The sequence below is a fragment of the Pristis pectinata genome, chromosome 32 (genome assembly GCF_009764475.1).
Source record: "Pristis pectinata isolate sPriPec2 chromosome 32, sPriPec2.1.pri, whole genome shotgun sequence".
NCBI classification, from domain to species: Eukaryota; Metazoa; Chordata; class Chondrichthyes; order Rhinopristiformes; family Pristidae; genus Pristis; species Pristis pectinata.
The window spans coordinates 19,073,735-19,086,747 of record NC_067436.1 but is presented as its reverse complement, the minus strand read 5'-3'; the positions used below and the strand labels follow the sequence as shown (position 1 = coordinate 19,086,747).

Sequence of the window (13,013 nt, the reverse complement as noted above, 5' to 3'; positions counted from 1 at the left end):
ATTGCTGCTACAGCAAGACATCAGAAGGGTCAGTGTTGTGCTGAATTTCAGGAATTGAGACATCTGGATTTTATCACAAGAAAATAATTGGAAAAATGGTTTGAAAAACTTCAAAGTTCTTTTTTTTTTACTTATGCACCCTGTTAACATTTTAAAAGATTTCTGTCTACCATAGAGGTTGCAGATATAGGCATTTCTGTTTTGTAACTTTGCAACCAAATAGCAGGCAGGTTATAGCAAACAGATTTTAAAGCCCACAAATTCTTTTCTGATGATAAGAAGTGTAGATACCATGAAAGGTAATCTGGTGTTTTGATCTCCTTTTGAGCCAAGTTTGGATGGGGGAGCTTTTTAATAGGTGACTTTAAAAATGGATTATATTTTTTTGAAGTTCACAGGTTCCTTTGTCATTTTAATTTGTCTTTAACTTTCTGCTTCACATTTTCACTTCCTTTCTCTTTCCCAAGGCACTTGTAAAAATAGTGTAAATTAACAAACATCTTCTATCTGATTTTTCGTAAAATTAAAAAAACTGAGTTTGGGATATCAGGACTAAAAATGCACAATTTATCTCCAGTACAACAAGAAATGACAGGTTAAACCTTAGTGCGGAATTTGTGTAAATTGTTTTTGCCCGAAATATTATCATTTGGTTCACATAATGAACCTCCCCTAAACATTTGAGACATTTAATTAAAAAAATCACCGCTCCCTGATGTCAGTGATCCTTCAAATTAATGTTGATAATTGTTTTTTTAAAGTTTCATAGATTTTGGATGAGGTCCCAAATTGGCTTTAATTTTAATTAGTGTCCTTTCTAAATGCCAATGTGAGGAGTTGGGAGCTGGAGAAAATAAACAGTTAGAAGGGAAACATTATCAAAGGGAACCAACAATGGGTATAAATTGATGCAATGATTCTCCTTGGAAAGAGAGATCACTTTTGATTGTTAACAAGCATCCATGCTCCCACAGACTTGGTATTTAGGGGTTAATCTGCCCAGAGTCTGAACACTTTATTTTGCTTTGATTCCCATTCACTGCTGTTGCAAACAGTGCAGAGAAATAACAGCAAGTGCAAACACAGCCCCTGAAATCTTGGCCAGTCTCTGCATCCAAGAGTAAATGGTACAGAGTTGTAGGCTACTCCCATTTGCAGTGTTTGGTTCAGTTTAGGGTTGGACCTTGGGCTTTTGAAAGGCTACAACATGATTACAGTGATTCTTGTAAAAAAGAGTTAAGTTCTAAGGATAGCAGCAAACCTCACTTGCATTCATTTGCATTTAGACTGAAGGGAGATTTAACTGAGCTGTTTAAAGTGGTAGAAATTCAGTCATGTAGTCTGGTTGATAAATTGGACCTATCTCCACTGAAGGAAGAAAACAAGGAGGTTGCAATTGTGAATTCAGTGCTAGATTATTTAAGTAAAGTCAAAAAGCACAAAATCCAAAAAGTGAAAATCTGGTACTTCAAGGAAAAAGCTCTGCATATTGAGATAGAGTTTTTAAATCCAGTGGAGAGACGAGGGACTGACTGCAGGTGCAGGAATCTGGAGCGACAACCGATCTGGAAGAACTCAGTGGGTCACGCTGCATCTGTGAGAGGAAATGAATTGTCAACGTTTCGGGTTGAAACCCTGCATCAGGACAGGGTTCTGCTGGATCTCGACCCAAAACATCGACAATTCATTTCCTTCCACAGATGCTGCTCAACCCGCTGAGTTCCTCCAGCAGAGTGTTGTTTTTAAATCCAGTGCTGGTCAGGATTATCAAGCTTTACAGAGCAAAGGTGAGTCAATGGATTTGACATGTAGATCAGACATCATCTGGTTGAAGTGGTCTTGAGGGCCCTTTTCCAATAAAGGCCCTCCCCAGGTTACAAATGTCCAACTTATGGACACCCTGTATACACAAACGGGCACTTAAGAGACTGGTGGGATGGATGGATATGGATTTTCAGGCATCCTCTGCCGAGTGGGAATGGGGCATTTCCGTGTGCCTTCTCCCCTCCATTCCCCTCCCCACCCCCTCACCTGAGTGTAGCAGTGCTGAGCAACTCACTCGCTCTCTCACTGGGTCAGTGAGGCCAGCTGGTGGCCACTTTTCCCGTGCCTGCTCGCTCTCCCATCACAGTTGTTCCTGTGATCCTCTCCTACACACTGTTTTTGTTCATTTCAGACTTACGAACAGTTCAGGTTACAAACGGTTCTCAGGAACAAACCCTGTGATAATCTGGGGACTGCCTATATTTGCTATGATTAACAGCATTCTAAATCATAGTTAATTCGTACAGTTAACTTTTAGGGAGCCCTTGTCTCTTTGGGGTCTGTCTTTATCTCTCTGAGTTTAATTTGAATAAGACAAGTAAAAAAAAAATTTACAATGACCATATTTGAAATGAATTTGGTGTATATCATTTATCAAGCTCGTTCCAATGTAACATCAATGATCCAAGTCTCTCTCACTGAAAATTAATTATACAAAATTTACATTTATTATTCTCTAAGTAGTTATGTACCCATACACAGTGTAAATGTACTTAATTTCAATATTGAATTGCTTCAAAATGTACGGTATTTCTCTCTTGAATCCGGTGTAAAAATGTTCATTATTTGTATGTCCAACTCTGGAGCAACATGTAGCTGTTCATGAGAAAAACACTGAGTTTTGAGATTAAGGCCAACAACTTTCAGTGATTGTTGTTGCACCTTGTTAATGCTCATAGAAAAAACAAGTTGAACAGGCAATGGAAATCACTTGAATTTGAAAAAAAGTAGATCAGATGGGATAATTGGTATCTGAGGGATGAAGACATTTTCCCCAACAGCATTATTTTTGTAGCATCAGTTGCATGTGTTAGTAACTTTTGATCTGATAATCTTGTGGCATTTTATGGTATTGGTGGATGCAAGTTCTTGAGTAGCATGATTGGAGCTCCTTTTAATTCAAGTTCATGTGATGGCACACCAGGTCAGAGTTTAAAAAATCAACAGGAAAATGTACAGCCTCAATGTCTGTCTCACTGTCAATAGATTTATATGGCAAAGTTTGCCCAGGAAGCTTCAACAGAAGGCCTGAGCAGCGTCACTTTATTGTGCTAAATTTGCTCTTTCACGCAACCATTGATAATTTGAATTGTCTTGAGTAACATTTGGGAAAAGAGCTCACATCAGATCATGAAGTGATGTAACAATTCAGCCCAAGTTTTTCATCAAAATCATTCCTGTTGGGTATTTGTGTTTATTTCCCCCATTCTTGATTTGAATAAACTCGAAGCAAACACTCTAGTAGTTGGATTGTCTGTCATGTGTGGTCACACATTGGTTTTTAATTGTAGTTGTTCAATATCTTCCTAACTATGATGCTTTAATTGAGGTTTTCATTTCTTCTACTTCAGTACCTCATGGAATTACTACGGGTAGGGTTTGATGAAAACCTCCAGCTAACACTAAACCTCCTGCCATTAATTTATGATAGTGTCTAAGGTCTTGCAACGTGATCTAATGCTTCAGTAGCTGCTTTGTGAGCTGTTATACATTCATCCTGGACAATAAGTTTACAAACTCCTTAAAATTTTTTCCTTTGCAGTTCTCTGACCAATGTTACATATTGGAGTCTCCACTTGTCATATTTAAAGGGAGTTCAAAAGCCAAATGTGCAGATCCCTCCCCCAGTCTAAAGAGTTGAAGCAATGCCTGATGATGCCACAGTCAGGATAATTGTGTTTTGTCTTTGGACTCTAGCCAAAAGTAGATTCTACCAGCAACATCCAAAAATATTCTTTGGTCATTGTAAACAGCCTCTGTAATGATATCTGAGGCATTTCTTTGGTATCTCACTAAATTTGGTTCTTCCTTGTCTAACTGGTTTAAATCATAGTTGATCTCCTGCTGAAACTCTGTGCACAAATTTTTAGTTTCTCTTTGTAGTTCAGGTAGACCAAAAGTACTTGGGTCGGGTCCACCCAAATATTTAATACTTTCAAGAATCTGAAAAAATTCTCATCAATGGGGAAAATTAAAATTAGGCCCCATTTGGGCTGTGGAAGGCCTCGTGTGTAGTGCACATCCTTATGTAAAACCTAACAACGTGCAAACTGTCAGGTTTCTGAGTTGTTTCATTACAGAGCCAAGCATGGGACATGTGGATGTTCTATTGTATTGTCTCTTTAGATTTAAAATATTCTCTGAAGAATCTCCTAGGTTTGAAAGGTCATTGTTTTAATTTACCATTCAAGTAAATGCAATCAAAAGTAATTGCGTGAAAGATTAGAGGCTCCCCAGATTTTGAACCTTTGATTATCTAAACTGATATGAATTATGCATTAATGAATGGTCCTGCATTGTAAATCTAATCCAGCCTTAAATTGTGATACTCTTTTTGTCTTGTCCCATTTGGAGCTCTCAATAGCTGCAAAGTAGTCTCTACTGAAATGGTTCTTGATTTGTACTAAAATTTGTTTCCCTTTTCTCTCCTAGAATGTAAAGACGTATTTTTTCTGCACCAACAAAGCTGTGTGGAAAAATGTCCGCCTGGTTTCTACAAAGGAGTCATTGATGGTCCCCTAGTAAACAACGACGTATCTGCGAAGGTCTTGGCCTGCCTGCCTTGTCATGCTTCTTGCCGCACGTGCAATGGCTTTACTGCCAATCATTGCCTTTCCTGCCTTCCGCATTCACACCACAATGAAGTTGAATTGAGCTGCTCACCCCAGATGCAAGTCAGCAGAGAGTCACCCCTGGAGGATGAGGAAGCTGTGGAGCCTTTAACTGGGTCCCACGTACCTGTATGGTTTGCGTTGACCATCTGTGCCTTTATTATAATGGTTTTTTTTATAATATTCATCGTTCTTCAGGTCAGATCAGGATTCCAGTTCAGCAAGGTGAAGGTCTACACTCTGCAGAATGGGAAAGGGATTATATCTTACAAAGGAATTTCTGATGCTTGGAAGGACGGGGATTTATCCGAATCGGATTGCGACGAATTTGATGTTGAGGGCCAAAGTGAGAGAATGGCTTTTATAAAGAAAATACAAAGTGTCCTCTAATCTTTTTTCAAAGCATCCTCTAACTAATGAAGGGTTATGTGTCTATCACTTTCATGGACTTCAGGGAAAGGTGTCTTTAGGGGACAAGAAATCCACACACTCGCTTTTATCTGGAACATGGGTATTTGAAACTGGGCATGGTCCCTTGTAGCTGAACTGTTAATACTGGAAACTGGGCATTTTTCACAGCTCTTAACTGAGGTAGGTTACAGACTTCACCTCCTTGCGGGATATGGTCAGAAAGAGTGAATGGTAATGATAGGAAATCCCAAAATTGTGTATCAAATTGAAAAGTGATCTGGATAAATTCAAGTCATTAAATTATGAGGAATTTTTCTTACAGTTTAGAAAATTTTTGGAAAATAATTTTAATCACATTGATTGAAAAATACAGAAGTCTTTCTAATATTTGATAGTGTTTTTGTGCTGTAGCAATAGTGACAGTTTCAAGCGGTAACATTTTTGCACTTTAAAAAAAAATTAAAAATTCCATCCCTTAAAACCCTCACTAGACTGTGGCTGAAGTTGGAAGTATCTTTCTTTCTAACTTCCCTCTGATCCATCAGGTGAAACACCACGCATTATGGTGTTCATGCATTGAAACTCCGGGTCTGTGCTGAATTCAGGCTGGCCACTGGGGGCTTGGGAAGGAAACAGTCAGAACTGCTCCTGCTGAAAGTGCATGTGGATGCGAGTAGAGTTTGATCTGATCCAACTCATCTGATAGCACTTCCTACAAAGATTGGCACTGAAGGCACCTGCAGTACTGTTTCCCCGCTGTTATCAGGGATGGGGAGTATTCCTCCACAGCACCTTCAGCTTCCAGTGGAGCTTGGGCAACGGCAATTTTTGAGATCAGAGATCAAAGGGTTGGGCAGAAAATCAAAAATTTTCATCCATGCACTTGGGTATGATTTTGAGAGTAGTGCAATGTGTGGCCAGAGGGGTTTTGTTAATCCCCAAGGAGGAACATATCACTTTGGACACCCAGAATGCCACCTCACTAATATTCATTGCACACCTTGCAAGTTTCTGAGGTGTTGATGCAAATCTCCTCAAAAGCACTTTGTATAAATGTCAATCCCTAAATTTTCAAATAGTACCTATTATTTTCTTTGAAGGATTGGTAATAAGCATATAGTTTATGGTTTGTCTGGGAAAGAAATTGCTCGTATAGTTGGCCAACAGAGCAAAGTTGAGCAGGTTTAAATTGAATGTTAATGTAATTAAAATGGTGGGGTCCCCATTTTCTTAACTTTTTCAGTAAGTTAGATATTCAGGAATTATACACCTGTTTCTTCGTTGAACCACACTCTTCTAAATGTGCAACATTCTGAGGAGATATTGTTAAGGCATCTCTGTCATCTAAAGGAAATATTCCTGACAGATGACAAAGTGGGTTAGATGCTTTTTCACTTTTGGTACTCCATCCAGATACGTCTCAAAAGAATGGAGTTGCCCTCTTGTTGTAAGAATCTTATTTAATGCAAGTTTGTCTGCTCTCCACTTAACTTCAAGAGGACAGGTACAGTGCATAAAGTGCTCTTAATTTGCTAAATGTTCAGCATGATTTGGAGGTCATAAACTGTTGTAGAAAATGGAGAAGAATGTTGCAAGAAATGCTTGTTCTGGAGCTGACATGAATTAACAGTGTGAAGGCAGTGGAACTCCCTTCAGTACCTAACCTGTACTCTACGTACCATGTGAGTGTTTGACAGGACAGTGTTAGAGGAAACTTTACCCCATGTCTCAGTGCTGTATTTGCCCTCATGGCAAAGACCGCCCACAATGTCAGGCTGTCCACTTGGGAACCTTTCTCCTCAGTCTGAACATGTTCACAAATTTGTGCCTATTGATGGAGAGTCACAAAATGAAGCCTTTGAGATGCCCTGTACAGTTTTGTAGTGCTTCTACCTCATTAAGTTTAAACAACACTTTTCCCCATTTACCATTCGTGCCTCCTGGCCTGAGAGAATTAGCTTAAAGTTGTGGCAAATAGCTGTGAAAAATGTTTATCCTCTGAGCAAATACAATGAGCACAAAACATCACTGGGTTTGGGTGAGGGTAAATGTCTCTTTCAAAGTGTGGTTATTAAACTGAAATGGGAGTTCAGAACTTTGGGGCAAAGAAGTTCCCAAATCATCACATCCTTCTCAGGGTGATTCACTGATGACACCAACAGTTCCTTCAGTGAAGCAAGGGCATTGTCTCAGAATTTTTTTTAAGTTGCATTATTCTTGGTTTTATAATGTATCAGTGATAATGAATGAGGCTGATAAATTATTTAACATTTGAAAGTTGGAAGAGTTGGTCACAAAATCTTATTACTTTGCTGAATCTGCTGGAGGTGCCTGTGTGAAGTATAGTTAATGCTTTGTTTGCAAGTGAAGTCTTCGTCATTATTTCTGGCTTGTCACGAGGCTTGTTTAAAATACTTGCATTGATATGGTGCAGAACAAAATCAAATTTAGCCCAATCCTCCCAATTATCCTCCCACTGTTAACCAAGACACTGTTCCCTGTAGCACCGTATCCTGGTGTTTCAAAGTTTACTGTCTTGAAAGACTAAAGCTACATTTAACGCACAAGCAGGAAGACTGTATCCCCTTTGCATTTCACACACTTAACGGACTTCGCCATGGTCTGAGGGGAAATTATGCCATTTATTGTTGAGTTCTAATGATACAAATTATTACAGGTTTCACCTGAATTAATTGGGCATTTCACTGATTTCAAATTCATCAGTTGTCAGGGTGTTGGAGGGCGATGGGTGGAAAGATTTGAAAGCACAAGTTGCCGGGGATGGAGAGAATTTAGATGGACTCCAAAGCTGGAAGTTTCCCTTTATTTAACTGGGGTGGGGAAATATTTTTGCACATGGGGTATTAAATTTTATTCTGCAGGATAACTTTGCAAATTGTGAGTCATGTCTTCAGTGAAACATTGTGCTTGTACTTTGTTCTGACCAGCCAAATGGAGTGACGTGAGAGGGGTTCTGTTGGACCCTGTTTGATGGTGAACTATGAGCTGTGCAATAGAAGCCCTGTCCTCAATTGACCAAAGCCAGTGCATTAGTTGGGCTCCTACATCCAGCCTCAGCACTGTTCCATCAGGGAAATTGAAGAGTCTCCCAAAGTTCCTGCTCCTGATTGGTATCAGTGACCTGGTTTAAATGTGTACATGTGGACAATGGGGGGGATGGGTCCAAACCTAACTGTGGGCTCTTTCCCAGTTAATTCGCTGGCCTTTCACATGTAGAAGGGCCATTTGATGGGTTCTGCAGGACAGTCTAGTTGTATGGCCATAACCCATGAAAAACTAACACATTCAGAAGCCATGGGATTGCATTGCAGGATGAAAGTCACTTTACTGGCTTTTGTGCAAACTGTGTTGACTAGCTGGGGTTACAACTACAGCATTATACTGATCAGTCGGGGGGTTTTTGGGTGTGGAAGTGACAGTTCAGGCATGCATCGTCTAACAGCCTTGCAAGTAAGTCATTAGGTTATCTCTTGACTTTGCACTATTTTCATATGCACAATTCTCTTTCTATTGTGAATATCAGGCACTAAAACAATGGTGCGATACCATTACTGAAATTTTGGTTAAGCTGGGTCACTGTGGCTTCTTTGAACTTGGCACCATGTGACTATTATTTTAATAAAGCAATATAATTACGGGCCGTGGGATGGGGGCAGGTATATGGTTGTCAATGAATTCATGAGAAGTAATTGTAAATTGTAATATATATATTAAACCATGATTTGATAATATGCAACAAAGTGTAAAAGAATCGCAGTACGTGTGTGTCTGTCAGGGAGTCCTGAATTGAGTTGATTGTCCCGGTGCTGTGTTTGGTGAGGAGATGGAATGACTTTGCCTATTCTGCTATGTTTTGCAGTGCGTTGTGGCATACTCAGATGGGGATATGGACGGTAAGCGAGCAGAGCTGTACTTTACATGGTGTTGCACTGCAGCAGTCTTGTACCAGTAATCCTTGGAACTCATGTAGGTGTCCTCCTACCTGAGTTCTGACCTGTGCTGCATCCAGTGGCATGTCTTGATGCCATGTTTAGAGCAAATCCGTCGGACTCTGCTCCATTGTGTCCATCCCCAAAATACCTTTTCACTGTCAAATGTTAAACAGCTCCACGTTCTGACATTTGTCAATGCACTTTAGTCTACTGCTGAATCCTGGATGCTATACTCAACAAATCAGCATTGTTCTGGAGATCTGTTCCAGTATTTGGTTAAAACACAGGCCCAAATCTATCTTTGTGTTAAGTTGGAGGGAAGAGCTGACAAAATATTTCGTACTGTCAACAGTTTATTGACGCAGCAGCATATGCAAAAATTAAGGAATAGATCAATCTGGTCTCTGACCTTTCTGCGCAACTCCTTTGGTAATATTCTGTGCAAATGCTATAAATAATTGATCCTAGTTACCCCAAGAGTACCATAGGCTCCATAATTAATTAGTTGGAAATGTACAGATCATCATTAGTTTCTCGCATTCCTGCCGGTTAATCAATCACCATTAAACTTTGCCCTAGCTAAGTAAAAACAAATTTGCTGAAATGTTTGCACATGTAGTTGGAGATTAAATACGGTTTATAATTCATAGTGAATGACAGCTCCTCTCCCCCTTCTCCCCACTCAGTGTAGCTGCATTGCACTAATGTATTTAATCATTCCAGATCTTGTCTAATGCATTAACTGCAGTGCCCAAAAGCAGTCACAAAATCAAATCCTGTTAAAAGACCGTTCAACGGCTTAAAAGCCATGAGTCATATAAACCAGAAGATCCTACATTTGAATGGAGTAATTCCAAACAAAATGGAACCACGGGATCCCTTGATGTTACTGAGGTTAGCTGGTGGAAAACTAAGTTGCTGTCTCAATTACTATCCAGTGACCACCATGGTAAAGTGCATAAGTTGATTATTGAAGAGCACATTAGGCTACACTGTGGTGCCTTCTGTGGACAAATAACCTATCAATACACTGTGTACCTAGGCAGGCACTTGAGGACGGTTGTCAAGGGAAGAGAGGTCAACTCATGCTCATGGAATCACTACTTGGTGTCAAGCCTTAGGGAGAGATGGGCAGAGAATTAGGGAAGTGTTGGGTTGCAGGGGAGAGGAGAGAAAATTCAGCATCCAAAATCATTCACAGATACTAAATTGAAAGGGCTACATAAACTCAGTTACAGTCTTATCTCACAGTGCGTTGCTGACTGCTTGCTCTGATGTGAAGTCCCATTGCTATAATGCTGATATTCTGGATGATTTACTAAGATAAGTGAACAGACATATTTTTGTACAATATTATATAGTACACAGTAATTTTCTTGTAATATAAAAATGGCTTAAAACAGATTACTCATTATTTAATGGATGTGGAAATATTGTCATAGATCTACTTAAAGAAATTAAAGACTTTTTCAAAGCAAAAAATGTATTAGTGTTTTCTTTCTCCATTTGATGAATGTTGAATCTCGTCAGCAGATTCCGTGAAGAGTCTGGACCTGTTAAATACCAAGCTCTGCTGTGCATTGAGTGTTGTGGTACAGTTGCTGGTGACTAGCTGCTCAGTCAAGGGATCCATTGTGGCAGCAACTCCTTTGCACAAATGTCGAGGGTTTGGGGTGTGCAGATGGTACTCAGTACATCGGGACGGATGGAGACAATAAGTACTATTAAGTAGACTGCAGATGGGTGGTTTTTGGTGTTTATCTGTAGGGTGTGCTGGCCAATCATGTTTAAGTACCAACAGTAAAAGCAGGTTTCTGAGTAAATCTCACTGCTTCATTTGGTAAGCTGAGCAAAGGTGGGGAAATGGAATGAAGGTGCATGTGAGCTGTGCTGGTGTCTCCTGGCCAATCCCCTCCATCACAGCACCTTGTGCTGCATTCTGACCCAAGCTTGAGGGTACTCCAGCTGAGTTATTGTGGCTGTGGGCTGCATGAGGCATGTGCAAGAACAGTCTTTAAAGAACTAGGGAAAGCACTTGACAGAAGTGGGAATAAATTGTATGTTGGGGAAGGAACTAGCATCATGGAGAGGTTGAAATGAATGCCCTTCATTGCGGAAATATCTATTACTTGATCGAAGGACTGGCTGGTCCCCATCCAACCATGAAAAGCACAGTTGTTCAATCCTTGGAGCCCAGGCAGGTTAGTTTTGTCTAAGCACTGTTTTAAATTTCATGGTCCCGAAGATTTGGAAACAATTGTTTACTCGGTGGTTGGTATCAGGAGTCTGCAGTGTATCAGCAGATTAATGAGAAGGTGAAGTTAATCCTCATGGCCTCTGAGATATAATGACATGCAATTATTGCAATCCATGGAATATGCTGACCCACTAGCTAATTGGTGTCAAAAAAAGAATGAAGAGCCTCTTTACAAGATTGCCATAAAGTTCTGGCAATGAAGTGCAGGGGTGTGCTTGTGTCTGCATCACTGTTGATGAATTCTGCATTTAATTTTGTAACCTCAATCATTCTGAACCAGTTTGGCAACTATTCACAACAGTGTCCCTGTCAACATTCCTCACCATCGTAAGTAGTTATGCTAAACCTTTATCTCCTTACATTTTGCAGGATGTGGCTGGTGCTTCAAGCTGTTTAATAACTAAAGCATTCTGTGGAGATAATGCCATTATGCAAATTCAAATTTGACAGAATTGACAATAATAGTTTGCATTTATCTAAAAGATAAAATTGAAGTGAATCTTGTGCTATAACAAGTTGCTGAAGAAATTAGACCTGTATTCCTCAGTTTAGGAGGAGGGGTGATCTTACTGAACCATACAAGTTCCTGATAGGACCTGACAGGGTAGATGTTTGCACTCGTGGGAGAATCTTGAACAAGGGGACATGGTGACAAGGTCGAGGGATCATTTAAAACTGACGCGTGTAGGGATCTCTCACAGAAGGTAGTGAATCTCTGAAATTCTCTGCCACAAAGGTTTGTGGAGGCTGGATCATTGGGGGTATTTAAAAAGTAGATATTTTTGAAAGATTGGGGAATTGAGAGCTATGGAAGCTGGCACAGAAGAGGTGAAGACTGAGGCACAAGAGATTACACATGCTGGGATCTGGAGCAAACAACAAACTGCTGGAGGAACTCAGCAGATTGAGCAGCATCTGTGGAGGCAGAGGGATGGTCAATGTTTTGGGTCGATACCCTGCATCAGGACTGTGAAGAGGGGAGTTGGCAAGTATGGGAGGGGGGAGGCAGGAGCTGGCAAGAGATAGGTGTATCCAGGTCAGGATGGGCATATGGGGGAGGGAGGAGTGGAGATGGAGGCAGGCTGGGAGGTGATGGGTGGAGACAATGAGGGGCTGCACAGAGGGAGAAGTGAATGAAACCAGATGAGGGAAGGGGGGGCAGTGGAGGGGGGTATAGGGGAGCCAATGGGTGGAGTGTGTGAGTAATGGGCAGACTAAATGGGGGTGGGGAGGTGCAAGTTGGTAAATTGGTTTATTATTGTCACATGTACTGAGATACCGTGAAAAACTTGTAGAGCATACTGTTCATACAGAACAGTTCATTACACAGCGAATTGAGGTAGTACAAGGGAAAACAGTACAGAATGCAGAATGAAGTGTTACCGTTGAAGAGAGTACAGTACAGGCAGACAATAAAGTGCAAGGTCATAACAAGGTAGATTGTGAGGTCAAGAGTCCATCTTATTGTACTAGGGGACCATTCAATAGTCTTATAACAGTGGGATAGAAGCTGTCCTTGAGACTGGTGGTACGTGCTTTCAGGCTTTTGTATCTTCTGCCTGGGAGGGGGGGAGAAGAGAGAATGTCTGGGGTGGGAGGGGTCTTTGATTATACTGGCTGCTTTACCCGGGCAGTTAGAAGTGTAGATAGTCCATGGAGGGGAGGCTGGTTTCTGTGATGCGCTGGGCTGTGTCCACAACTCTCTGCAGTTTCTTGTGGTCCCGGGCAGAGCAATTG

At 40.7% G+C, this 13,013-nt stretch overlaps 1 protein-coding gene across 1 annotated transcript in view; it reads left to right on the top strand.

Moving 5' to 3' along the window:
* Nucleotides 1–10,501, top strand: part of LOC127585267 (furin-like) — a 100,931-nt gene extending 90,430 nt beyond the window's left edge. The window contains exon 15 of the mRNA XM_052042596.1: nucleotides 4,477–10,501. Coding sequence (XP_051898556.1) covers nucleotides 4,477–5,045 — 569 coding nt within the window. The 3' untranslated portion in view covers nucleotides 5,046–10,501. The remainder of the gene's footprint in view (nucleotides 1–4,476) is intronic.
* Nucleotides 10,502–13,013: the final 2,512 nt, after the last annotated feature.